The sequence below is a fragment of the Polypterus senegalus genome, chromosome 9 (genome assembly GCF_016835505.1).
Source record: "Polypterus senegalus isolate Bchr_013 chromosome 9, ASM1683550v1, whole genome shotgun sequence".
Taxonomy (NCBI): domain Eukaryota; kingdom Metazoa; phylum Chordata; class Cladistia; order Polypteriformes; family Polypteridae; genus Polypterus; species Polypterus senegalus.
Window position 1 is genome coordinate 169,379,522 of NC_053162.1, and position 26,362 is coordinate 169,405,883.

The 26,362-nt window shown below is 42.7% G+C and overlaps 1 protein-coding gene across 1 annotated transcript in view; it reads left to right on the top strand.

Annotated features, from left to right (window-relative positions):
• Positions 1 to 14,618: 14,618 nt before the first annotated feature.
• hepacama (hepatic and glial cell adhesion molecule a) overlaps positions 14,619 to 26,362 on the top strand; it is a 67,997-nt gene continuing 56,253 nt past the window's right edge. The window contains exon 1 of the mRNA XM_039764209.1: positions 14,619 to 15,021. Within this exon, the coding sequence (XP_039620143.1) occupies positions 14,790 to 15,021 (232 nt within the window). The 5' untranslated portion in view covers positions 14,619 to 14,789. The remainder of the gene's footprint in view (positions 15,022 to 26,362) is intronic.

Genomic DNA, 26,362 nt, shown 5'->3' on the forward strand with positions numbered 1-26,362 from the left:
TTGGGGATGAACACTTCATACGAAAGAACTGGGATGGAGTACTGCAGAAGGTGAAGGATCGGCTTGCACGGTGGAGGTGGATTCTACCTCAGTTATCCTACAGGGCAGGATGCTCATCATTAACAACCTCATAGCCTCAGGACTGTGGCATAAATGCATTTGTTTAGAGCCTCCTGCACAGCTGCTTCAGAATATTCAGGAAGTTTTAATCAATTTTTTTTGGGATGGCCTGCATTGGCTTAGGAGAAGTGTCCTGTTTCAGCCACTGGATGAAGGTGGGCAAGGCATTATAGATGTGTTCGGGAGAGTTGCTGCATTCCGGCTACAGACTTTACAGAAATTGTTGTATCCTTCTGAGCACCAGCCGTGGATGGATTTGGCACAACGCTTTTTGACCACATTGAAAACCTGAAATTTGGAAAAACTCTGCTGCTGTGCCAGGTGAATAAATTTGATATGTCGGACATACCGGACTTTTATAAGAGTCTTTTAAAGCCTGGCAGATGGTGACAATTAAAGGGGATGAGGACAGCCTGTCATTGTTCTGGGTTTTGGAAGAGCCCATTGTTAATAATGTGAAGTACAGTAGTTCAGTGGGACTGTCTCAAACTTTCATTAATCATCTTAAAAATGGAGCGTGCACAAAACTAAAACATGTTATTGACTGTGAGAAGTTTTGTTGGAAGAAGCAAATGAAATTGCACACCAAATTGGATGCGGTCAGTGAGAGTGGTGCAGACCTTTTAACACAAGTGAAGGCTTCACTGTCAGCTGAGAGCTCAGCACTCCTGAGAGACATGTTCAATGAACGGACTCATCCACCTGAGGATCCTGATTTTCCTACACTTTTGGTATCTCCTGGGGGTGACTGGACAACGGCGGAGCAGAGCAAATTTCTTTCGTGGAGAGGCTGATGGACCTGCCTTTGCCAACGGCTACAGGGAAACAATTGTACTGGCTGTGCGTAAAAGTGAGACATCGAGACTCCCTGAGGACGGTAACAGACACTCCATGGAGGAGAAAGATGGACTGCACAGAATTCTCAGAGCCAGCCTGGAGGTTGCTATACAAGCCACCATTGACCAGTAGGGTGGGTGATTTACAGTGGAGGGTCTTACATGGGATCTTAGCTGTGAACTCCTTCTTGTCAATTATTATACCTGGGGTGTCTGACAGTTGTTGTTTCTGTGGGGAAAGAGAGACCGTGTTTCACTGTTTTATGTTTTGTCCAAGGCTTGAGCCTTTGTTTAATTTAATAGAGAGGCTTGTTGGGGGATTGGAAATGGTGTACACTAGGGTGGGCTTTCTGTTTGGTTTTAAAAAAACTAAACAAAACATAGACAATGTGAATTTGGCAAACTTTATTATGGGGCAAAGTAAATTAGCTATTTGGAAAACCAGAAAGCACAAAATTGAAGGGAATGGTCTACAAGATCCGATTGTGTTTTTAAAATACTGTGCATTAGTCGCATTTTGATTGATTTTAATTTTTACAATTTCACGAAGATTATGGACAAGTTTAAAACAATATGGTGTGTGAATAGTGCACTGTGTGACTGTGATAATGAGGAACTGCGGTTTGTTTTTTAGGGGTTTTGTTGGTTCAGTTGTGTTTTTTCAAAAAAAAAAATTAACATGTAAATGTATTTATAATAATATAATGTGTAAGTTGTATATTTGGTGTTTTTGTCAATAAAGTTTGTTTTTAAAAATAAAAAAAACTATCTATCTATCTATCTCCTTCTGCCTTTTGTCTTTCACCCCCTCCTTTCCCTGTACACCTCTCTTCTTTATGTCCTTCTGTCTCTGCATTTTCTTGCACATTTTCTACTCCCCATGTCCTCTCTTGTCCCTTTGCTCCCCTCACTTTCCCTCTTTCACCGATATTCATTTAGTTCTTCTCTTCTCCCTTTCTCCATACTGTTGTGCTGAGGTAGTGGTGTGGGCAAGTGGAGTAAAACTCAGAAGATGGTTGGATAAAAAGGTTTACCAAGAAGGAAGTGGAGGGGATGAAACCCAGAGGAGGGCTGAAGAAGACGTGGTTGGAGGTGGTGTCAGACAATGTGAGAAGAATGGGTGTCCACCTCAAAAGGAGGAAAAACATTTGGAGGGTAAACCCAAAAAATGGGATTTAAACTGGTGATGATTTTCCCTTTCCCCGTACTCATGGTTTTTTTTTTGTCATATCACCTTCTGCCTTTCATTTTGTCTTCTCTTATTTCTCTGCACTCCATTTTTCCATTAGTTTCCTCCATTTCTCTGCATTCTTCCTCCTCCTTCTCCACAATTTTCTTCTTCTGTTTTCTTTGCCCTGATCTCTTCTCTTCCTCCCTCTGCTCCCTGTACGCATCACCTCATTCTTAGTCTCCACATTGTTCTACTGTATGTGTCTTTCTGGTCCCTGCTTTCTACTAGTGTTCTCAATGTCAAGATATACAAAGAAAAGATGAATTGTTGGAGACCAGGGTGGGATTCCCTTTTAATGAAAAAAAGAAAATAAACATTTAACTGAAAGCCCCAAGGAGATGAGAGGTCTTGAAAAGATGGCAAAGCTCAGAAGCTCTGAACTAGCTTCTGGATCACAAAGGTCTGTCCTTACAGAGGACTGGTACAGCAATGAACACCAGCTTCTGGTGGCGGGGTACCAGCCAGACTATAAGGAACAGGACTTCAAGGCTTGGATGATCTGTCCTCCTTGGAAGCCAGTCCATCAATGAACTTGTGTGGGGTGGCTGAGTTACTTATATAGACTGGAATGGACGGGGCTTTCAGGAGTCGAGCGAAAGCAGAGCTCTTCAGTTACACCCTGGATGGCTTCTGTGGCCTCAGGTTTTTTTGCTTTCGTAATTAGAATGTGTCTACTTACTGTTAAATAATGGGGTTTGGGTCTTAGTTTTAGTTAACTCGCTTGTTACAATTCAGAAGCCTTAATTGCCTATTTTAGTTTTAAACAGCTGCATTTGGGGTTTAATTGTTGCCTGCCTTTTTCACCAGCCATCATTTAATAATAAGGTACAAGTGACAAAGAGGCCACCAGCTCTCCAGTTAATCTGCTTCCATTTAAACCTGTGCACGTGCATCATGAAGTATCTGTGTTTGTATAATGTTTAGAAATTAAAGAGGGAGAAGGGAATAACAAAGAGGTACAAATATGTTGAAGACTACAAAATATCTATATATATATAATTCACTAAGGCAAGACAACCATGAAAAGCACGCCGGAAGGGGCGTGGATTCACTAAGCCGCCGACAAGCGAGACACCTATGGCGCACACAGGAAGGAGCCACGCCCACCAACTCCAAGACCATTGGATACGACGACAACTCGCAGGGCCACGCCCACCAACTCGGACGCGACAACACAGAAAAAATGGCGTCATTTATGTTTGTCTGTCGTAGAGGCCACATGCAGTGCAGGTCAGGTTAATGTCATGTCCCTCCGAGCTACGTTGACTGTTCATAGAGGCATGTTTCTCGCGGAGGTGAATCGCCATATGCAGCGTGTGAAACGGTTTGCGAGGGGTATCGCATGGGATCCTTAAAACAATCCTTTAAAACTGAGGTTAAAGCACAATGAAGGAATCAGTCTTTAAAAACCAATAAGTCCTGTGCCTCTGTTTCATTACCGTCTCACCTGCTTCACCAATGCAGGCCCTGCAACAGTTGAGACGCTCTGTCAGCAGCTGACCTTCTCTGTGCCTGACCGGTTCACACAGAGGCAGTGCAAGAGAAAGCCACGCCAGAGACAGACGGAGGCACACACACAGGCAGCTGGTGGGCGGCTCTCCGTGAGTTTCTCTTGTGACCGGGCACATGAGCAGGCGGTGTGTATGCTTCGAGTGCGAGGGTGGACGCAACAGGACCATCTAGGAAAAATCATGTCGCGGATGTGATTCGCTGTATGCGGCGTGTAGAACAGTTTGCGAGGGGTGTCCCTGTGTCTTTCCAGAAGTGTTCAACCATCAATAAATAATTATGCGGTGTTTGTTATGCCGCGGGTTCACTATTGTGTTGTATTTTGCTCTCTCCAGAGTTCCATCTTTTCATTCACTTACTGTTGTATTCTCACACTAACCTGTTTTAGACAACCGTGTCTTTCCAGAAGTGTTTACCATTCAATAAATAATTATGCATGAGATTGAGCGTGTGTCTAGGCGTGGGTAAGCCGTTGAACCCCATTCGGGCTGCAAACCGTGGAATTGCCACTAAGTACGACTCATACGCTCCCACTGATTATGTCCCTACCCTTTGTACACACCCCCCTCCCACACGTTGACTGTTCATAGAGGCATGTTTCTCGCGGAAGCGAATCGCCATATGTAGCGTGTAAAACTGTTTGCGAGGGGTATCCCATGGGATCATTAAAAAATTCCTTTACAACTGAGGTTAAAACACAATGAAGTGAGCAGTCTTTAAAAAACGAGTTTTCAGTTACGACGCACAACCGCCTGCACCATAACAAACTGTTTTACACGCTACATACAGCAATTCGCATCCATGACAAACATGCGTCTTCTTAGATGCTCCTGCACTTTGTACACACCCCCCTCCCACCTCGCTACGCCGCACGGACGACTGTGTGTTGGTTCATTCTGTGCATTGTTACTATGTTGCTTTTCTTGCTGATTTATTACATTATTATTATTTATTACATACCGATTTTGCAAATGTTAAATTTTCTCCCTGTGCTTAAAAATGATTAAGAAACCGGCCTGATTATGCGCGCGTATGGTACGCCGTGGGTTGGCTAGTATAAATGATTTTCTCAAAGTGAAAAATCTACAATATGATAAAAATTTGTCTTGGAAGAATGAGGGCACAAATCAGTCATAGAATTAAATAACAAGTCTCATCATCGAATTATTAAACTGGTTGGAATGAAAGCCTGCAGCCAGTGCAGACCTCCAGGACCATTGAGCAGCATTAAGCACCTCCATCAAGCAGAAGTCTGGAATTGTAATTAAAAACTGTGTCATGCTCATTACCCTTCCCTGGGTTCTTATCTGGGTTCTTAAGAGCCTGTAAGACATTCCCAAAACTCACTGCAGATTTGACATCTCCTCTTTTTCTCCTTGTTAAACTCTTTCTCTGACCCTCCTCTTTATCTTCTCCTTTACTCCTCCATTCCATCTTTCTTTTTGTCATTTCATTCTACTGTATTTTTTACTCTTTTTTCCCCTCTGTTTTCTCCTTTTTCTCTTCTGATCACTATACTTATTTCTTCTTTCTCATTTTCTTCCACTTATGCCTGTACTCCTCCCTTCCTTTTCTCCACTCTTTGTTCTCTATGTTTCCTTCTTCTGTTAGTCCCCTTTTTCTCTTTCCTAAAAGTTATTATGGTTGCTATTTGCTTGTATCTTTCTTTCTTTTTCTTTCTCTTTGCATCTCTCCTTTATTTTTCCTTCTTTATGAGCCTCTCCTTTTCCTCCTCAACCTCTCATTTTCCATGTTCCCCATTTACCTTTGCTGCTTTCTTAAATGCTCTGTTTTTTTCCCCATAACAGTGTGCAATACCCACTTCTCCTGATACTCCTTTATTGTATCTTCTTGTTTTCGTTGCTCTGGTATTCTTCTTTTTTCTGCACTTTATTTTAATTATTTTTGTTTCTGCCCCTTTACTGTTTACCTGACTGCCCGCCTGTCATTACTTTACCCCTCATCTCCCTATACTCCCATCTTTCTGCCTCTCATTACTTTACACCCCATCTCCCTGTGCTCCTTTATATGCCTCTCATTACTGTACACCCTTCTTCCCAGTGTGCCCCTCTTTCTGCCCCTCTCCTGTGCATCCCATCACCCTCTGCTCCTTTTTCTGCCTTTCATTTCTGTACTGTCTGTCACCCTTGCTCCGCTCTTTCTTACCATCGACTGTATACTCAATCTCCCTGTGCTCCTCTCACCCTGCCTCGCAGTACTGTACACCTCTTCTCCCTGTGCTCCTCTCTTTCTTTCTGTCACTACTATACAACCCCATCCCCTTATTCTCATTTTTCTGCCTCTTATTACTGTACAGTCTGTCACACTGTGCTCCTCTTTCTGCCCTCATCCTTATCTCCCTTTGCTCCTCTTTTCCTGTCTCTCATTATTGTACACCCCATCTCCTTGTGTTCCCTTTTCTTTCAGCCTCTCTTTCCCTTTCACTCCATCCCTGAGTTTCTCGCTCTTGTTCACTTTCTTCTCACTCTCGCACTTCTTTACTTCCCAGTCTCTCTCCATGAATAAAACTCAGGGTTTCCTGCCAAGGCAGAGGACTGCAGATTTGTCTCTATTTCTTTTTTGTGAAGCCTCCTCAAGTGCTTCTATGCAATTAGAAATGCTCAAAGAATTCCCCTCTTTCGTGCCGGATTCTCACATTCCCTACTGGAATGCTTTTCAGTAAATTATTTTCTTGTGGGCTGGGGGCAGCTGCTGCCCAGAAAACCCCCCGGCCCTCCTTCTCCTTCGTTTTCACTGTTTTCATCAGCCTTCATTTTTCGGTGTACTGGCTGGACCTGTTAGTGGGACACACAACGCCTTCCAGCTGAGGTGTTCCGGCAGCCGTTTATTTTTTTGCTTCTGGGTTCTTGTAAGGGTTCATCATCTCTCTCTGTTTGTTCTCCTGTGCTATTTGTGTCAGGCCACTTTGGCCATTTTCGTGCTTAGAGGCATTGATTTATGACTAAGACATTTATTTATTTTTGGGCTGTCACGCTCTTTTCAACTCCTGGCTTTTGTTGTAACAGCATGCAAATATTATGTTACTTACTGGAAGCAACACCTGGGTGATTTGCCAGTAGGTAAATGTGGGCGTGCTGGTGTGAGGGAAGGGGTGCGAACCTGCTGCTGCCACACCACTGAGGTACAGCTGCACCGCCTCCCAAGGCTCCGAGTGCGCTTTCTTTTGGAAAGTCATTTGCATATTCAACAATATGCAAATGGTGCTAAATAGTTTTGTTTTAAAACAAGGTGTAGAGTTTGAACTTTTTATGCTGAGAAGAATTGATGGTGTCTGCAGAGCTGGCAGGATTATGCAAGGGGTGAGAAACTTGAAGGCAGCAATAATAAGTTTGGTGTACCTAATGGGGCAAAAAAGACTCTGGAGCCTGGAATCCTGCTTTATATTGTAAAGAAATGCCCTAAGATGATAAGAGGCACGGTGGCACATTGGCAGCAGTGCTGCCTCGCAGTAAGGAGACCTGGGTTCACTCCCAGCATGGAGTTTGCATGTTCTCCCTGTGTCTGCGTGGGTTTCCTCCCACAGTCCAAAGACATGCAGGTTAGGTGCATTGACGATCCTAAATTGTCCCTAGTGTGTGCCCTGCGGTGGGCTGGCGTCCTGCCCAGGGTTTGTTTTCTACCTTGTACCCTGGGATTAGCTCCAGCAGACTCCTGTGACCCTGTAGTTAGGATATAGCAGGCTGGATAATGGATGTAAGATAAGATCCTACTTCTGAACCTCTAAGACCAGAAAAAATCCAAATTCATCTGGAAAAACTTTCCTGTTTATTTAGGCATTCAGCAAATGCATTATATGCATTAATACACTGTATTATATATTATTTTATTAGTATAATATAAATTGTATTAAGGAAGGCTGATAGTGCTGCCACCTTTGGGATCTGGGGCTCAAATCCTATGCCCAGATGTTGTCTATGTCAAATTTGCACTGTAAAGGGGCAAATGATGAGGCAAGGTGAATCAAAAAATGATTGGGTTGCCAGCCAGGCAAAACAGGCCAGCCTGTTTAATTCAAGCAAAAAGAAAAACTCAAAATGAAACACATGCTCAATGGTGCTATGATGACATGTGGCATTCTCTGGTACTCGCCCTCCAGCAAGGTCAGCGCCAAAATAGACACCAGCTTGATAGGACCCTCTCTGTTTTATATCAGATGGACCGGAAGGGGTGGGGCTTCTTTGGCTGCATTGCCTTCAAGGGGCGTTTACTCAAGGCTGTGAGGGGGTAAGGGAGACAAGATTGTTAGCAACAGCACCCCTTTTTGTCCCAGAGCGGTACCACATACTGTAGGCGAGCCCAAAAGGCGATTCTCTGGCACGCTGTGTGACTGCACATTCTCCCAGTGTCAGAGTGTGAATTCCTCAGGGTACTCCAATTTTCCTCCCTCATCCCCAAAGACATACAAGTTATTTGGAATTATTTGTTTAATTTTGTTATCAGGTGTCCAAAAATGTCTTCTGTAAGTATGAGTGTGGGAATCAGTGAAAGTCAGGGATCTAATGGATTGGCACTGCATCCAGGATTATTTCTTGTCTTTCACCCAGTGCGGCTGGGATAGGCTGTGCCTACCATTGACCTGGAAGTGAATTAAGCGGATCCGAGAGTGTTATGTTTTATGTTATACTGCATAATGACAAATGATCTATTATATAGTTGAATCTATCTATCTATCTATCTATCTATCTATCTATCTATCTATCTATCTATCATATAGTGCCTTTCATATCTATCTATCGTGCTTTTCACTATGTTATACATTTCTATGTATCATATGTGTATTAGGCTCCACCCCCTGCTTGCTTTGCTCGCCCATCCCCGGGTTTGGCTTACTTGATATACAATTTAAAGAGATTTTGTTATTTTCATGGGAATTGTTACATATGCATTATTTTCACTTTCACTGTAAAATCAATATTTGGAATTACTTTTTCTTCAAGATCGCATTGAATATTGATTCAGTGTTTGGACTTACATTGTGACAACGCAGTGTATAACTGTCTGTGAGTGAATATCGTTTCTTTCTCTGTAATAAATGAAATGACTTTTTCGAATGTTTGTCCCTGCTCTTTCTTCTTCAGTTTGTTGTTAACGCGTTATTTAGAACATATAAAATTATTGTCCTGATAAAATTTATAAGAGCTGAGAGAACAGGAAGTGAGTCTGGCAAAAGCATTCACACGACTGAGGTCTAGTTTGAAAATAGTTGTAATAGGGTGTGACTTGAAAGAATCTCATGTTAAAAGTCTCCATCTCGTGGGACGTCGTACCGCGCCAACTTTTTTGGAATCTTTTATTTCTCACTGGCAACAGGAATTAGACGATCTACAAGTCTCCAACTTAAAGTTTAAATCCGAACAATATATTCAATCTGTTTTCACTGTTCTGTTATCTCAATGAGTAATAATTTATGTTTGTTTGCGCTAATGCGATCTTTACTATCCTTTTTTTGTGACTTTCAAATTTTCGTACTTCCATTATCTCTAACCTGCTGTGCATGTGTACCGCGCCAACGTTTTTGAAATCTTTACGACGTTCTACTTTGTCATCTACTATTTGTCCTTTATTTCCGGCCCCGGGTGCGGTTAAATCTCTTTCTCGCGGGACGTATTAAGTGTCTCTCCGAAAAAATCACGTCTCGTCTCCTTCCAAGCTTTTTTTTATAATAGGGAGTTATAAGTGTGTCCCTTCTCCTATAGTATATAGCACCTCTCACATTGATTTACTGTATCCATCAGTATATGAAAAATAAAATCAGTTCACTAATTTCCTGGCTATCAGTTAACAATATATGGTGTCCATCATACTGTTAAGTACAAGTAACAATAGAACATATTTTTCAAATCTGCAGATTGTTTCCTCGATTTCTGTTTTCAAATTAGGAATGAGCTTTACTGAACATTATACCTTGCTAATTTATAATTTTTTTGAAATTCATTTTCTTTATTCAGCATAATAAGGGAAGCCCTGCCTGTAGCCATATAAGAACATATGAAATCTGAAAAACGAGAAGAGACCATTTAGTCCATCAAGCCCTTTTGTTTAAAGAGTGTTTAATGACACATCCTATTCTTTTTGCACTTATCCAAGTACTACTACAATTGCATATTCCATAGTAAAACTTCTTATTTGGCTCATTAGTTTGATTTTTTTCTGTTTCTTATAGTGTTGCTCTAGTAGACTAGCGACCATTTTACACCCAGTGCAGTTATGTTAGGCTCTGGCCCCCTGTGGCTCTGAGTCGGTTTGATTTTGAGAGTGTGTATGTGAGTGTATCTTGTCTTATTGCTCCTTGTCACATTCGCAGGTTTCGAAGCTCATGATATAAAGCCTGTTTATCTGCCATACCACCAAAATGTACAGCATGAGGCTCTTTGAGTGAATAGAAGAGAGACTTTCAGAAAGCCCTTCTCTTCTCTTCTCTTCCCACATTCTTGTAGATTCTGATGCTTTTATAAGGTAAGCCAGCTGCCGGAAATAACTGAATGCACAGCAGAGACCCAACTTGTCCCTTTGTCCTTTTCTTTATTTCGTTAATCTTTTCATTTCTTTTTCCAGCTTTATAATCTTTATGCATTGTCAGTCCATTTCTGACTCAGGTTAGACTTTTTTGACTGTGGCCCAAAGCGAGGTGTCTTCTTCAGGACTGTAGGCACCTGGACTGGAGGTGGACTTTTTTGGGATTTACTTTCAATGTCCTCTTTTCTCTTTGTTACTTGTATTGTTTGTTTTTGGTTTTTTTTTCCCCAAATAGTGACCCCATGAGGGTTCACAGTTGCGGTTCAAGATCTGTCAACGTAAAGACCCAAGAGCTGGTGCAGAAAGCCTTTCCTGATTCCAGATTGTGCCCTTTGTGAATGTGAGAGTAAATGTGTGTGTGTGAGAAGCCCCTGTGAAGGACTAGCACCCTGCCCAAGGGGGTCCCTTCACCCAGTGCTGCTGGTATTAGCAGTGTCGCTTATTCCATGTGTCTGTCATTCTTTGTATAAAGAAAAATTTCCTAATGTTTCTGTTAATTTACCCTTAACAAGTTTCCAACTGTGTCCCCGTGTTCTTGATAAACTCATTTAAAAATGCCTGGAGACCAAAACTGCCCCCAGGACTCCAGATGAGGCCCCACCAGTGTGTTATAAAACTTGAGCGTCACCTCCTGTGACTTGTACTCCACACATCAAGGCGCTATATAACCTGACTTTCTGTTTGCCTTCTTAATGGCTTCTGAACACTGTCTGGCAGTCAATAGCTTAGTGTCACTAAAGTAGTGGTTATAAAGCTCCAGGGTCCACAGAAACCCAACAAAATGAGATAGATATGTCAAGGTTTAGTGTCACTGCTGATGACGGCGCATCATAGTTGGACTTATCTGAGCTGCTTAGGAACTAAATATTAAATAATAATAATTTGTGTTTTACATTTGGTTACTTGGGCGGCACGGTGGTGCAGTGGGTAGCGCTGCTGCCTCGAAGTTAAGAGTCCCAGGTTCACTTCCCAGGTCCTCCCTGCGTGGACTTTGCATGTTCTCCTTGTGTCTGCGTGGGTTTCCTCCGGGCGCTCTGGTTTCCTCCCACAGTCCAAAGACATGCAGGTTAGGTGGATTGGCGATTCTAAATTGGCCCTGGTGTGAGTGCTTGGTGTGTTTGTGTGTGTCCTGCGGTGGGTTGGCACCCTGCCCAGGACTGGTTCCTGCCTTGTGCCCTGTGTTGGCTGGGATTGGCTCCAGCAGACCCCCGTGACCCTGTGTTCGGATTCAGCGGGTTGTAAAATGGATGGATGGATTTGGTGACTTTCTTGTCTGTGTACATGCTTGTGATTCTAATTTAGAGCATGAGTGACAGACGGATATCAGGAAGAGTGAAAGGGAAGGTCTACAGGGCCAGCTATGTTATATGGGTTGGAGACGCTGGCACTGACCAGAAAGCAGGACATGAGGACAATGAGGACATTAAAGGGTCAGCTCAAGTTGGATGGTTGGGAGACAAAGTCAGAGGGGCGAGATTGCTTTGGTTTGGACATGTGCAGAGGAGAGATGCTGGGTATAATGGGAGAAGGATGTTAAAGATAGAGCTGCCAGATAAGAGGAAAAGAGGAAGACCTAAGAGAAGGTTTATGGATGTGGTGAGAGAGGACATGCAGGTGATGGGTGTAACAGAACAAGATTTAGAGGACAGAAAGATATGGAAGAAGATGATCTGCTGTGGCAACCCCTAATGGGAGCAGCTGAAAGAAGAAGAAGAATGTTGGTAAATTAAGTATAAGCAAAGAAGAAAGCTAAGTAAGTGCTGGGCTGGCATGCATTGGTCATGACTGCTGATGACTACAAGTTTTTGAATTAACTTGGAGATGCCTTTTCATTTCATTTTAATCTTTTTTGCTGTTTCATGCTCTAACCATGCAGTCACTTGTTATTTCAGCATTAACAGATGGACCAGACACCAGAACATTGTAACACACTCTGTAGCCCCTTTCACTTCCATCAATCAAAACGTCAACAGTTCTGACATTTAACTCTGCATGCATATAAAGTGGGATCAGAAAGTATTGAGACCCCTTCACCTTCTGCACACTATTAAGATTGGATTTTAAATGGATCACATTGCCCATTGTTGTCCATCAATCTACATTCAATGACCCATAATGGCAAAGTGAAAACCTGTTTTCAATAAAGGTTTGCAAATTTATTAAAAATCAAAAACTGAAATCTCTCCTTCATAGAAGTTTTTGGAGTTTGTGCTGTGGCACTCCACATTGTGCATCCTGTTCTGGTTTACTTCTCCTAGAGATGTTTTTGTTATTTCAATGGAGTGGTAAACTCAATTGAGTGGATGTCATTTAGAAAGGCACACGTGTGTATAGAAGGTCCATGATTTACACAGCATGTCAGCACAAACACTAAGCCGTGAAGTCCAAGGCGCTCTCTGTAGACTTTCATGATAAAACTGTGCTGAGGTATACATCACAGCAAGGAGATAAAAAAACATTTCTAAAGCTCTGAGTGTTCCAGGAGCAGAGTGGCTTCAGTGATTATGAAGTGGAAGATGTTTGAAACCACCAGGATACCTCCTAGAGTTGGGTATCTGGTCAATCTGAGTAACCAGGCAAGAAGGGTCTTTGTCAGAGAGGTGACCACAAGGTAATTTTAACAGAGTATCAGAAGTCCTTCGCTGAGATGGGAGAAATTGTTATGACCCTTTCACCCTTTCCGTCAATCAGACGGAAGCCACTTTTGAGGAAAAGGAGTATGACAGCATTCAAGAGACTCTGAGACCATGAGGGAAAATATTCTCTGGTCTGATAAGACAAAAATTGAACTCTGTGGCCAGACCTCCAAGCACTTTGTCTGGTGAAGGCCAAGCACTGTTCATCACCTGCCTAATATACTGTAGTCCCTATGGTGAAGCATAGTAGTGGCTGTGTCATACTAGCTAATGGGGGTACTTCTCAGTAGTGGGGAAATGGAGACCAGTCAGAATTGAGAGAAGGGTAGATGAATGAAGACACATACAGCGAGTTGCTTGAAGAAAACCTGCTCCAGGGTGGATACAACCTCAGACAGGGGCAATGAGTTGTTTGTCAGCATGACGATGACATAAAGAATAGAGCCAAGACAACGCTGGAGTGAAAATTGGGACAAGTCTCTGAGTTTCCTTGAGTGGCCCGTCCAAAGCCCAGACTTAAACCCCATAGAACATCAGTGGAGAGACCTGAAAATGGCACTTCCAATCTAATACAATAGAGCCTGAGTGGATGTTCTGAGATGATTGAGATGAACTGGCCAAATCCTTGTAGAGACCCAAGAAGACCTGAAGCTGTAATTGCTGCCAACAGACTTTCTACAAAATACTGAATTAAGAGTCTGTGGACCTTATACATGTTTGCCTTTCTCAACAATGTCCAGTCAGTTCAGTTTACCACAGGTGGACCCCACTCAAGTTCTGGACACGTCTCGTGGAGAATTAAAGCAAACAAGATGCACCTCAGAACAATCTGGTGTGATGTAGCAAAGGATCTGATTTCAGTTTTTGATTTAAAATAGATTCGCAAAACCTTTCTGAAGACACGTTGTCAGTTTGTCATTATGGGTGTAGATTGATGGGATAAAATGGCAAATTTATCAATTTAAAATTAAATCTACAACAGAGTAAAGTGTGCAGAAAGTGAAGGGGCCTCAATAAATTCTGAAAGCAAGGATTTAGGAGGTAATCATATGTGGAGACAGGAATAACATACAAACTCCACACAGACAGTGAACAGCCCAGCAGCATTGCTAACCACAGTGTCACCATGGCTGATAGTTACACAGAGCCCCCTGAAGTCTATAATTGTTGAGTGAGGTCAGTTTTAGGAGCTCAGGGAGTGGTCTTGGACATTTTCACCATATTTTATTCTGGTAACAAAGATCCATCCATCCATTATCCAACCCGCTATAGCCTAACTACAGGGTCACGGGGGTCTGCTGGAGCCAATCCCAGCCAACACAGAGCGCAAGGCAGGAAACAAACCCTGGGCAGGGTGCCAGCCCACTGCAAGGCAGTAATAAAGATGTTAGACTAAATTTATGTGAATCACCAATGTTTAAATGAGATCAGTAATCATATCAACTGGATTAAAATCTAACCGTGTCATCTAAAGGACTGGCACTACATGTCGAGCAGGTTGGTGCTTTGTGCCCACTGTCACTGGGATAGTCACCAACCCCTCACAATCCTAGGAAAAAAAAGCTTAACCAGGTAAGGACAGTACAGATAAAGCTTGTCATAAATGAATATCCTTACTTGTAACAAAAAGTTGTTTTTTTGTGCCCGCCCAGCCATGATGTCAAATCTGCTTTGGAAGAGTTTTTTGGAATCTGTGCTACCACACCACATGCTGAGCAGCCACTTTGAAAGGAAAGCAAAATCAAGAAAAATTCGAGGGTAAAATCTTGCACTGAAGAGAAAGCAGGCAGAAAAAAGAAAGAAACTGCCAGCAAGGCAAATGTGCACAAAGGGCAAAAGTTCAACACTGAAGTGAAGAATACGAAGAGGAGAAAGAAAAACAGTTACACAGGAGAGCAGCCCACAAACTCTCTGAGATGTATGCACACACACACACACACACTGGCTCTCGCACACTCAATCGCGACCCTGGCAGAGCTGGGCGCTCTGAGGAGTGAGCGGACGTGCCCAGCGTGGAGAAATCATGCTAATTGTCTACGAGGGAGATGCAGCGCTAGACCCAAGATGAAGGCAGAAAGGGAGGCTCTCGCACCGGCTTTGCCAGTTGCCATCATCCTTCAACTCTTTGGGCTTCTCTTCTACTCTCAGACAGGTAGGGCCAATTGTTGGGAAACTTTTAACTAGACTGAGAAAGAAAGCAAGAAAGAAAGCTAAAAACTTCACTCGAGGAACGTGGTGCTGCCTTCAACCTGCTCCTGGACTGTGTGGGAGGTGGGGTGAGGCTGGCACACACATATGTGTACATGTCTGTGTGTATTAGTGCCCACTTTTGTCCCTTAGTAGTGTTTGTGTTAATGTACATGCACACTCGCTGGTGACTCCTGGCACGTCACTACAATAAGTGCATTCAGATACTCTAATTTAAAGCTTCACGTACATACCGTGGAGGGGACTGAGTGGGCATTTTTACTTTGGTTGTGCTCACTGAACATGCCCGCAGGTGTGAAGGAGTTTGTTAGGCTTTTTTATTTTTTATTTTTTATATTTAAGTGTTTACCTGTAGGGCTGAGTTTGTGTTTTGTCCATTGGTGAGAACTTAAGTGTTTGCGCACTGCTTGACGGCACTCGTGTGTGTAAGTGTGCACTTGTACCGATGAATTGGACTCGTGTTTTGTCATCTAAGCACTCACCTGCATGGGTGTATTTACTTATGTGGTCATTTGTGTGAAATGAACTCAAGTGCACACTTGTATGGATGTGCTTTCCAGCTCCTGTGTTTCTAAAAGACCCCCTGGCAGAGGTGTGTTCACCTGCCCCCTCGGCAGCATTGTTGTACATGTTTGATGCCATTTGAGTGCAAGCGCACGCTTATGTGGATGTCTTTGTAGCTCTCCGTTGGTATGCAAGTGTCTGCCTGCACTTAAGTGTGAATCTATTTGATTGCATTTATGTGTGTGTGTGTGTGAGTGTAAACTTATTTATTTGTTCTTATGTATGAATTTGTGCCAGTCTTGTTTGTTGTAATTGGTGTTCATCCATGCTTTCTGCAGTGTTCACTTGTATGGACATTTTTGAATGAACCCAGGCTTTATGGATGTGTTTTCCTTCAGGTGGGTCTGCAAATGTCTGCTAGTTAGTAAGGATTGGATGGCACTTAAGTGCTTACTTACATGGGTGAGTGTGATTCCATGTGTGTTTGTAGGCACATACTCTCTACGTACGGATGTGTTTGCCAGCACTTAAATTCAAAATTATCCATTGAGAATGTGCAAATGTCTGCCTGCACTCAAGTGTTTATTTATATGGTTGTGTCTGGCACTCGTTCAAGGAGAAGAAAAGGAGAACAGTTACTTCTTATCTATGCTTTTTACCCCCACAACATATTGATAAGCTCCTTAGACATGATACCTGGCAATAATCTGAAATCGAGGTTAAGACTAATTTATGAAGCAACACACTACTTTTACTTAAAGACTACAAAATGTCTTCAAAAGCTCAGAAGCAGCATCTCTCTGACCAAACATTGAACTTTGTAAGCTGGAATATCAACGGTCTCAATCATGATCTAAAGACAAAAAAATATTCACATGCCTAAATGATGAGATTTGTACAGGTGTCAAAGGAGACCAAAGACACCACAAAAAGGTTTAGGGTTGCCACCCCGTATACTTGAAAGCTGGTCGATGAAAAGGCAAAAATAACAACAATAGGACTTGACAGACTTGAGTCCAAAACCAAACTGATTTGAAAACACAAAATGAAATTTTTAAAGGCGGTTATACGAAATGGTGGGACCGGAGCATCACTGGAAGTGACGTCATTTGGCCCATGCTGAATTTCCCGTGGTTGGTCTGCAGAAGAAAGAGAGTAAGCATCAGTGCACTCTGCCACCCCCTGGTCTGGCATGGAATTGCCCTCTTTAAAGCCCTTTAGCTGCCTCCCATGACATGTGTGTGTGTTAGCACTTAATAGATTGGATTAAAGGAATAGATAGATAAATAGATAGATATGAAAGGCACTATATAATAGATAGATAGATACTTAATACTCCACCCAAAAAAAGATACACATTATATGTTACACACCTCATATACAGTAGTTTGAAGTGATGGTGCCACCTTTCAGCCAGCATTTCTCCCCTGGCTGGGGTTCAAAGTTGTGTTTCTTGTTTGTTTTGTTCAATTGTGTGCCATTTATTTATAGTAATGTTTCTTTTGTTCATTATGTACATTATTCTTTGTGTTTATTTGATTATGTCCCTTGTGTCTTGCGGGCATTCCCCTAAGGGCGAGGCCATCTGCCAATTACCACCAGGAACTGAACTCCATCCTATATTTTGTGGGGCCTTCCATAACTCCTGGCAGTTCATTTCAGACGTGCTAGGAAGTGGAGTGTTGGTTGTGTTTTATTGTGCTTTTTGAGGTTGTGATTTCTTAGAGTTTTTGAACTTTCCCTTAGAATTCTGTATTAGGACTGTGGTTTGATTTACCTTCTCAGGCAATTCCTTTTGTGCTTGTAGGATCTTTTTTGGACTACAGAGATTTTTGTATAAATAAACCTTTTTTCTTTAATAAAGATTCATCTAGGGCTTTTTTTTTGTATCTAGTCAGGTTTTGGATGGCATTTGTCCCCCAGAGGGCAAGTTTTGAAAGTATTTTTGGATCTTCTGAGGTTTTGGGACACTCGTGTCACCACAGAGGGCTAAGACAAAAAATGTATTTAATGTTTTCATGAAGAATTAAGACAAAAAAATTTAATATAATAAAAGTCACTGGCAACCAATGCTGTACAAATGATGTGAAAAATGTAATTCTTGCAGTACTTGTGTCACATAATTCACATTTCAATTATCCAGTCGTATGTTCAAAACATGCAAAACCAATGCATTTTTTTGTTAAAATATTCTTAAATAGGTACTTCTTGAAACATCGGCTCACATCATAAACAGCAAACGAAAGTCACATGGGCTCACCTTTCTTGAACTGAAGATAAGACTCTTGACCAATGAATGACGTGAGAGGCAGAGTCTCACTTTTGGACTCTTTCTTACATAGACCTGAACAGAGCGTCCCTTTGTAAGTCCACGCTCACCAGCCTGTCAAACACCAAAACAAGCAGGAGAGATGGTTTACAAGTCTATCCTTACATTACAGGTAATTTAGAATTTCTAATGTGCCCAAAACAGAAGCAAAGTAATGAGTGTGTGAGAATAATACCAGTACAACCTGGTTGATAGCAATTTGTCTTGCTAGGGGTCTATGCCCAGATAACCAGGTGGCTCCTTGTCTTCGTACGCTGATTGGTCTCTGTTGCAGAGTGATTTCTGAATGGATGGAATGAAAAAGAGTGACTTATGGGCTCCTCTATTAGTCTGAATGTATGCTTGACGCCCCTCTAAGGCCAATGGGATGTCGCTGTGTAAGGCCAGGCTTGACTCCCCTGGATCAGGCCTCAAGTCAAATCAAATTCTATTTGTCACATACAGTACAAAATGTAGTGAAATGGATAATTACTAAACTCGTATGACTGTACCTTTTAAGATGAATGTAAACAATAATACATGACTTTATAAATATCGAAAACCATCATCCATCCCGCTATATCCTAACTGCAGGGTCATGGGGGTCTGCTGGAGTCAATCCCAGGGTGCAAGGCAGGAAACAAACCCCGGGCAGGGCACCAGCCCACCGCATGGCACACACACCAAGCACAATTTAGGATCGCCAATGCATCTAACCTGCATGTCTTTCAACTGTGGGAGGAAACCCATGCAGACACGGGGAGAATATGGAAACTCCATGCAGGGAGGACCTGGGAAGCGAACCCGGGTCTCCTAACTGCGAGGTAGCAGCGCTACCCACTGAACCACCGTGCCGCCCAAGAAATTATTATAGCTGACTTAAATAACTTAATATAAGATGTGGATGGACTGTAGACAGGAGCTCCTCCTCAGTCTTCTGAACTAAACTTTAGACAGCCATCGTGCTTACCTGACTGCTGAACTTTAAAGAGTCAGTTGTTGAGTTGGCTGGTGTCTCTGATAATTTTTTTTGATCTTGGTCTGGCATTGCTAGGTATAGATGTCCTCAAAGCTAAGGTGTGCACACCCAGCGATGTGTTCAGCTGACATCACTACTCTTTTCAGGTCCTTGTGGCCCTGATCTGTACTGTTGGTAAACCAGGCAGCGATACTTTCTGTCAGGGTACTTTGAGTGGTGGATTTATGTTCTGTACTAATTGGGAGAGCAGCCTGAAATCCCTGAGGCTAAAGACATCGCTGTGCCTTTGTTATCAAGGTGTTGGTGTGTTAGGTCATCTGTGATGTGGGCAAGTGCCCACCCTCTCCACCTGAGTGCTGTTAATGCTGACAGTGTGGTCGTGCCGCTACTGTTTTCTCCCAAAGTCCACAATCGGCTGCTTGCTCTTGCTGACATTCAGGAGTGGACTGTTGTCCTGGCATCAGTGTGACAGACTCTCCACTTCATTCAAGTAAGCCTGCTCAATGTTGATAGAGATCAGGCCCACCACAGTGTGCTTCTTCAATAAGCCTGACAATGAAGTTAAAATCATGTGCAGCCGGGCAGCCATATGTGTAGAGGGAGGACGACAGAGGACTCAGCACCCAGCCCTGTAGAGCTCCTGCACTTGAGAGTGAGGGTTGATGAGGGGTGGCCATATGCACCACATTGCTGTTTCACTTTCTCCGCATATTGCTGTGTAGTCTCCTTAGATTATATGAGTCAGCTTTATAAACATCCATACTTCCTAACTCAAGCTATCTGCAGCGGTATGTGTGTATAGTGCTTTACGAATGGTTTTATCCACGTGTGGTTTCTGGTTTGTTTAAGTCTTGATGATTACTTTTAGTGTTGTTTCATTTATGAAATCCAACATAAGAAGTCACAGCTTCTGTAAACACACCCATGTCGCCATCAGAGCTGTACCTGAACAATTCCCAGTCAGCAACACTCAGGGTCTCCAGAAGAATGACCTCAGATTGGTGGGTCCAATGCGCGACCTCATATGTGACTGAGGTTTCCTGCTTCATTTATTTAAAAATTTTATTGATTTTATTAAAATCAATTAACATTCCATACACTTAACTCAAGGTTTACAAAAAAAAGGTTTGAAACAAATCAACCCCCAGGTTTCCTGCTTTAAGTCCTGTTTAGGAATGACTTATGTCCTTGAAACTTTTACCAGCTCAGTTTTTCACAGTAGTCATTGTTTTGTCAGACACATGTTTACAACGAATGTCGAGGTCTCCATCTCTTATACTGGTTCTAAACTGGTATTCTTGGAGTAAAACCAGCACAGATAGTAGAACAGAAGTTCCTTAATATCAGAAAAATGCTTCTTTCTTTTAAGCAATCAGTTCGATCTTGTCCTTTAAAGACATTATACAGACAATTATCACAAAATGCTAAATGTTACAAATAAAACAGCAATCAAGTGAAACAAGCAAAAAAGCAAATTTCATAAATCAAGTGCATTTTGTCTGTGGTGGGCTGGCGCCCTGCCCGGGAATTTATTCCCTCTGTTGGCTGGGATTGGCTCCAGCAGACCCCCGTGACCCTGTGTTAGGATATAGCGGGTTGGAAAATGGCTGACTGACATGAGTGCATTTTGTGCGCTCCTTAACTCGGTTCATTTTTCTTCATCCATGAGCACTGTTGTTATTCTCCATTACAGCATGCATGTGTTTTTCTTCACTTGTATTTAAGCGTACATTTGTGGGGCTGTGCTTACCAGCACACGTTTATTTTAGATCGTCAGCAGTGTTTGTGCTCCTGCTCTTGCTGTGGTGTTCACTTGCATAGATGCTTCTCAGTTCACTGATGTGCAAGTGCTCAGTTCTTTGGAGGTTTTTGCCCGTACTCGTGTTTGTAATTGTCCAACACTTGGAGGTGTTGCGTGCACTTGAGTGTTTAGTTATTTGCTTGTGTTTGGGTACGTTTAGGCGGCACGGTGGCGCAGTGCTAGCATTGTTGCCTCGCTGTTAGGAGACCTGGGTTCACTTCCCAGGTCCTCCCTGCATAGAGTTTGCATGTTCTTCCTGTGTCTGTGTGGGTTTCCTCCCACAGTCGAAAGACATGCAGGTTAGGTGCATTGGCGATCCTAAATTGTCCCGTATGTGTGCCCTGCCCAGGTTTTCTTTCTTGCCTTGCACCCTATGTTGGCTGGGATTTGCTCCAGCAGACCCCCGTGACCCTGTAGTTAGGATACAGTGGGATGGATGGATGGGTATGCGTACGCATATGTATTCTTGTGTGGTTTCCTTTTCAACTTTTTCTTCAGTGATATGGACTTACTTGTAAATACACACTTGAATATGTAACCGTCCACTGGCAAGAAAATGTTTGGGAGGCACTTAACGTATAGAAATGTCTACCTAAAGAATGAATGTGCACACACTGTGGATGTCACTTATGTGTGTCAGTCAGTCAGTTGTTACTGACCTGTTCAGTCCTGGAGGACAGGGTCATGGAGGTTTGCTGGCAAAGTGTGCAAGGCAGGAACAAACCCTGGGCAGGTTGGCCACTCCATCACAGGATGAATACACACATGCACCCCAACCACACATCCATCCATCCATTATCCAACCCGCTATATCCTAACTACAGGGGCCTTCTGGAGCCAATCCCAGCCAACACAGGGCACAAGGCAGGAAACAAACCCCAGGCAGGGTGCCAGCCCACCGCAGCCCAACCACACACTAGTGGCAATTTAGGATCGCCAGTTCTCATAACCTGTATGCCTTTGGACTGTGGGAGGAAACTGGGGCGACCAAAGGAAACCCATGCAGACACAGAGAGAACATGCAAACTCCATGCAGGGAGGACCTTGGACACAAACCTTGGTCTCCTTACTGTGAAGCAGCACCACTGCGTCTCCGTTCCGCCATTTATGAATTTATTCGCTGTTATTTGTGATCAAAATTTTTTATTTTAAGATCAGTAAGCAAAAAAAAAAAACACATTTAGGAATTGTTGGAAAAAGATACAAATTGTAACTACAGAAGGCAACAACAACACACCCACAGCACCCAAATATTTCGAAATTGCTTTATTTAAAGAGTTCCATAATGGATACCCACTCAGACCGGTGAGAGAGGCTGATCAAACACAGCAAGCCCCAGAGAAGAAAAAAATAGGGGAAAACTAACCATTATGATTAGTGGGATGAGGCTGACCCCTCAGCAGCCAGCTCCAAACCAAGTGTACAGCAGATGATCCAGTGAGCCACACTGCCAAAAGTTCAAGTACGGTTAGATTAAAGAAAGAGGACTTCTAGAAGTTTACAGGGAGTTAGTCAAGAGATTCCCAGCAAGAGGCTAAAATGAGTAAACAGAGATGGTACCCAGACGGAAGAACTTCTGCTGGATAGAAGTCAAGGTAAGAGAAGAGTGAATAAAATTTAAATTTAAATTAAAAAAAAAAGAGAGCGAGAGATCCTGGAGAAGAAATATATGAGGAAAAGGAGGAGGATAGTAACAGAAAAAAATATTAGATAAGCAGTTGGAAACATACATCCAAAAAGAAGAAACTGTCGGACAGTCTCAAAACATATGGATAAAAGTAGCAGGGATATTAAAAGGACAAAGATGGCAGATGGGATCAGCAGCCAAAAGGGTGAGGCACAGATGATGTACAAATTTAAACTGTCTGTGCTGATAATTGGGGTATCTGGAGGATGCCACACTACTGACAAGGATATCTTTCCATGAGATGAGAGCAGAAGATAGAAGGTCACACTGCCAAACTGGAAGTAAAGCATGTCAAGATGACACTGGCCTAAAGTTTGCAAATAACTGGGATGGGAAGGAAGTGCAGAGGATATTGGGATGCAATGTGCCTTAAAGGCTGACCTGATCTGAAGGAAGGTGGGATAGAAAAGCACGACCTGAGTAACTGGAACGTTTCGAGTCTATAGTCATTATAAATAGATAGATAGATAGATACTTTATTAATCCCAAGGGGAAATTCACATAATCCAGCAGCAGTATACGGATACAAAGAAACGATGTTAAATTAAATAGTAATTAAAATGAAAAAGCAGACAATAACTTTGAGTAATGTTAGCATTTACTCCCCTGGGTGGAATTGAAGAGTCGCATAGTGTGAGGGAGGAACGATCTCTTTAGTCTGTCAGTGGAGCAGGACAGTGACAAAAGTCTGTCACTGAAGCTACTCCTCTGTCTGGAGATGACACTGTTAAGTGGATGCAGTGGATTATTCATGATTGACAGGAGTTTGCTTAGTGCCCGTCACTCTGCCACAGATGTTAAACTGTCCAACTTTACTCCTACAATAGAGCCTGCCTTCTTAACAAATTTTAATGCTCTGAATGAATTTATTCTGTTAATGGAGTTTACTTCCCTTTGAATAGGTGTGCTCGTGTGTGTGTGGGCATTTGTTCAGCAGTAAGCACGTGCCTGCATAGGTCTGAGGAGAAAGGTTTCAAGGTTATGCATTCCATGTAAAATCGCATTTTGAGAAACAAATTAGCTTATGCATTGGTGAAGTGAGTTGTCCCAGCACTGTAAATTCAGTTTTGGAAATCACAGCACTCCTTTTGTTACAGTTGCTAGCTTTCATTTGTTTTTTTCACTTTCGGTTATGATGGAAGGTTGCACAACTGAAGCTTAAACTGAAGATTTTGGTTTATTTTTGTGTATTTTTGGTCATTCATATCCATTTATATATATTTATTTCATACTGGCGGGCCTCGCAGTTAGGGGACCCGGGTTTGCTTCCCGGGTCCTCCCTGCATGGAGTTTGCATGTTCTCCCCATGTGTGCGTGGGTTTCCTCCTACAGTCCAAAGACATGAAGGTTAGGTGTGTTGGCGATCCTAAATTGTCCCCAGTGTGTGCTTGGTGTGTGTTTGCCTTGTGGTGGGCTGGTGCCCTGCTTGGGGTTTGTTTCCTGCCTTAAACCCTGTGTTGGCTGGGATTGGCTCCAGCAGACCCCCGTGATCCTGTAGTTAGGATATAGCAGGTTGGATAATGGATGGATGGATGGATATTTCATAATGTTTGTTAGTACCTTGTGAAGAATCCGATTTTGTTGTTTATTTGGATCTGCGTGTTTTTTTAAGCAACGGTAATATCTTTAATGTGTTAATATGTGTTTATGTAATGCAGTTTAGTACTCACATCAGTCATGCCAGTGATGTAACATCCGTTATTTATAAATTTGGTGGTGTTCACTCACAAAGGTATCCCTTGGTGGATAAAGAGGCTCATCCTTGCAGTTTTCTGTAGTTCGGCTTTGAAAAACAAGCAGAGAGATTTGTTTTGTGTTTTTGACTTTAGCTTCATTTTCAAGACAAACTCTTTTCGATTCTCCCCTTTAACTTGGTGCTCGGTTTATTTTTGTTTTGACCTTCGCCTACTTTGTTGTGTGCCTTTAGCTCTTATAATAACCTTTGTGTAACAGGAGTGCACAATTAAATGTCCAAACATTAAGATCAACTCCTCATTACAACTTGTTATTAAGAATAAACAAAAGTTTTGGATTTGGATGTCGCTTTGATTTCGTTTTCAGATTTACATTTTGGTTGTGTGACTTCAAGTATAACAGACCACGACGTGTTTATCAACTAATCCTCCATAAATTCAGCTAAGAAGACATTTGCTAATTTTTGCTCACACTAAACTTCTGAATGGACAGCTCCATCTGTAATACTCAAACACAGTAACAATGGGTTGCTAAGACAGCGTGTGTTGCTGAGGGCGTGTCTTCTGTACATTCATACATGTGATGTCACAGGGGCGTGGTTAAATTAATTTATCTGCCACTGTATTTAAGGGTAAGCCACATTCTCCTGATAAACAAGAGACCCTTTAGGGGACTCAGATTCTCATAACTTAGGTAGGCTTCCTTCTGAGTTTTTTTTGCTTTTGGTTTTCAATTTTGTTATTTCCCTGGTGACACAGAAACTTCCAGAATCAGTCAATAACATGGGAGTAGGGTGTAGCTCTCAAATATTCTGCTAGATATTGCTTATCTTATTGTACAGTCTGGTTAATCAGTCTGCCAAGTGGCATTGTGCTGAGTTGATTGTGTATTTCTGGCGCTAATTCTGCCATCATGCGGGTGAGTTTGGAATTTTTTTTTTCCCAAGCCACCATGGCAGATTTTTCAAGAGGTAATCATGATTGCACTTTTCAATGCTGACAGATTTGTTCATAAAGAGTTTCTTCCTGGTGGTCAGACAGCTAATCAGTGTCATTACACTGAACTGCTGAAGAATCCACGGGAAAGCACCAGGGGGAAAAAAAAAGTTTGGAGAAATGGAGCCCCCAAAACTGGATTATTGCACCATGACACACCACGTTGTCAGTCAAAGAGATTTTGACCAAAAACAAGGTGGCTGTTGCTCCACACTACCAGTTTCCACCAGATCTTCCTCACAGTGACTTCTTTTTGCTCCTAAAAATTAGGATTGAGACTGAAAGGAAGAAGAATTGCTACCATGTTAGAAATCCTGGGAAAAAAAACTCAAGAAGCTCTTGACATGGTTAACAAAAGATGAGTACAGGAAATGTAACAGGAGAAGCACTGGGATAAGTGTGTTGCAGTTGAAGGACAGGGAGACTAAACTGGGATTGCTATCAGTTTTAGAATAAAGGGCTTTCTTTTTAACAATTCCTAGAATTTTCCACCTCCCTACCCATGTGTGTACATCGCTTTTATCGGTCTTTAGCTAATATGCAAAGCCCCTGGCATTTTGGTCGCTGTGAGTCAAATTAGCCAGTCGTAAGAGGATGAACAGTTCATCTAGAGATTTAAGGCTGCAGTCTGCCCAACTCAGCCAGGAGCTTCATAGGAGCAGCAGGAGTAGGAGGAGGAGGAGTACAGGAATGTGCATTGTTCAGGATGCCCGGTCCCCTCAGTGCACAGCACAGCCTCAGGAGCTCTGGCGGGCCATTGAGCAGAATCACTGGGCCTCTGTTTCTCTCCCTGTCTGCCTCCCTCCTCTCGACATCATAGCCATTGTCTCACACAGAGCGCTTTTCTCCATGTGATGCTCGGAGAGGAAATTGGCCCAACAAAAACAGTCTTTGTCTCTGCCTCCTGGCAGGCCTTGGCGACTCTGAAGGCTGTTAAGTATGCTGCTGTTACTGGGGCGGTTCACACAGGGAATGACTTTCAGACAAGAACAGATGACCTTTACTACAGCAGGGAAGGACGAAGGCCACTGCAAGGTGTGGCTTCTCAAAGGCAGCTGTCACAGACCATGTTTGAATGTAGATGGCCAGTGGATTTGGATGCCAGTCTATCTTAGGGCACACTCTTGCACACTGGGTCACTCCTGCTGAACTAGTCAACATGAAATGCACATTTTTGATAGGATACTGGAGCATCCAAAAAACACACAATGACACACATAAAGTGATCTTGCTGGGTGTCAAAGTCTGCTTCATGGAACTATAAAGCAGCAGCAGCATCTACTGCACCACAATAACTGAATGCTTGGGGTCAGATA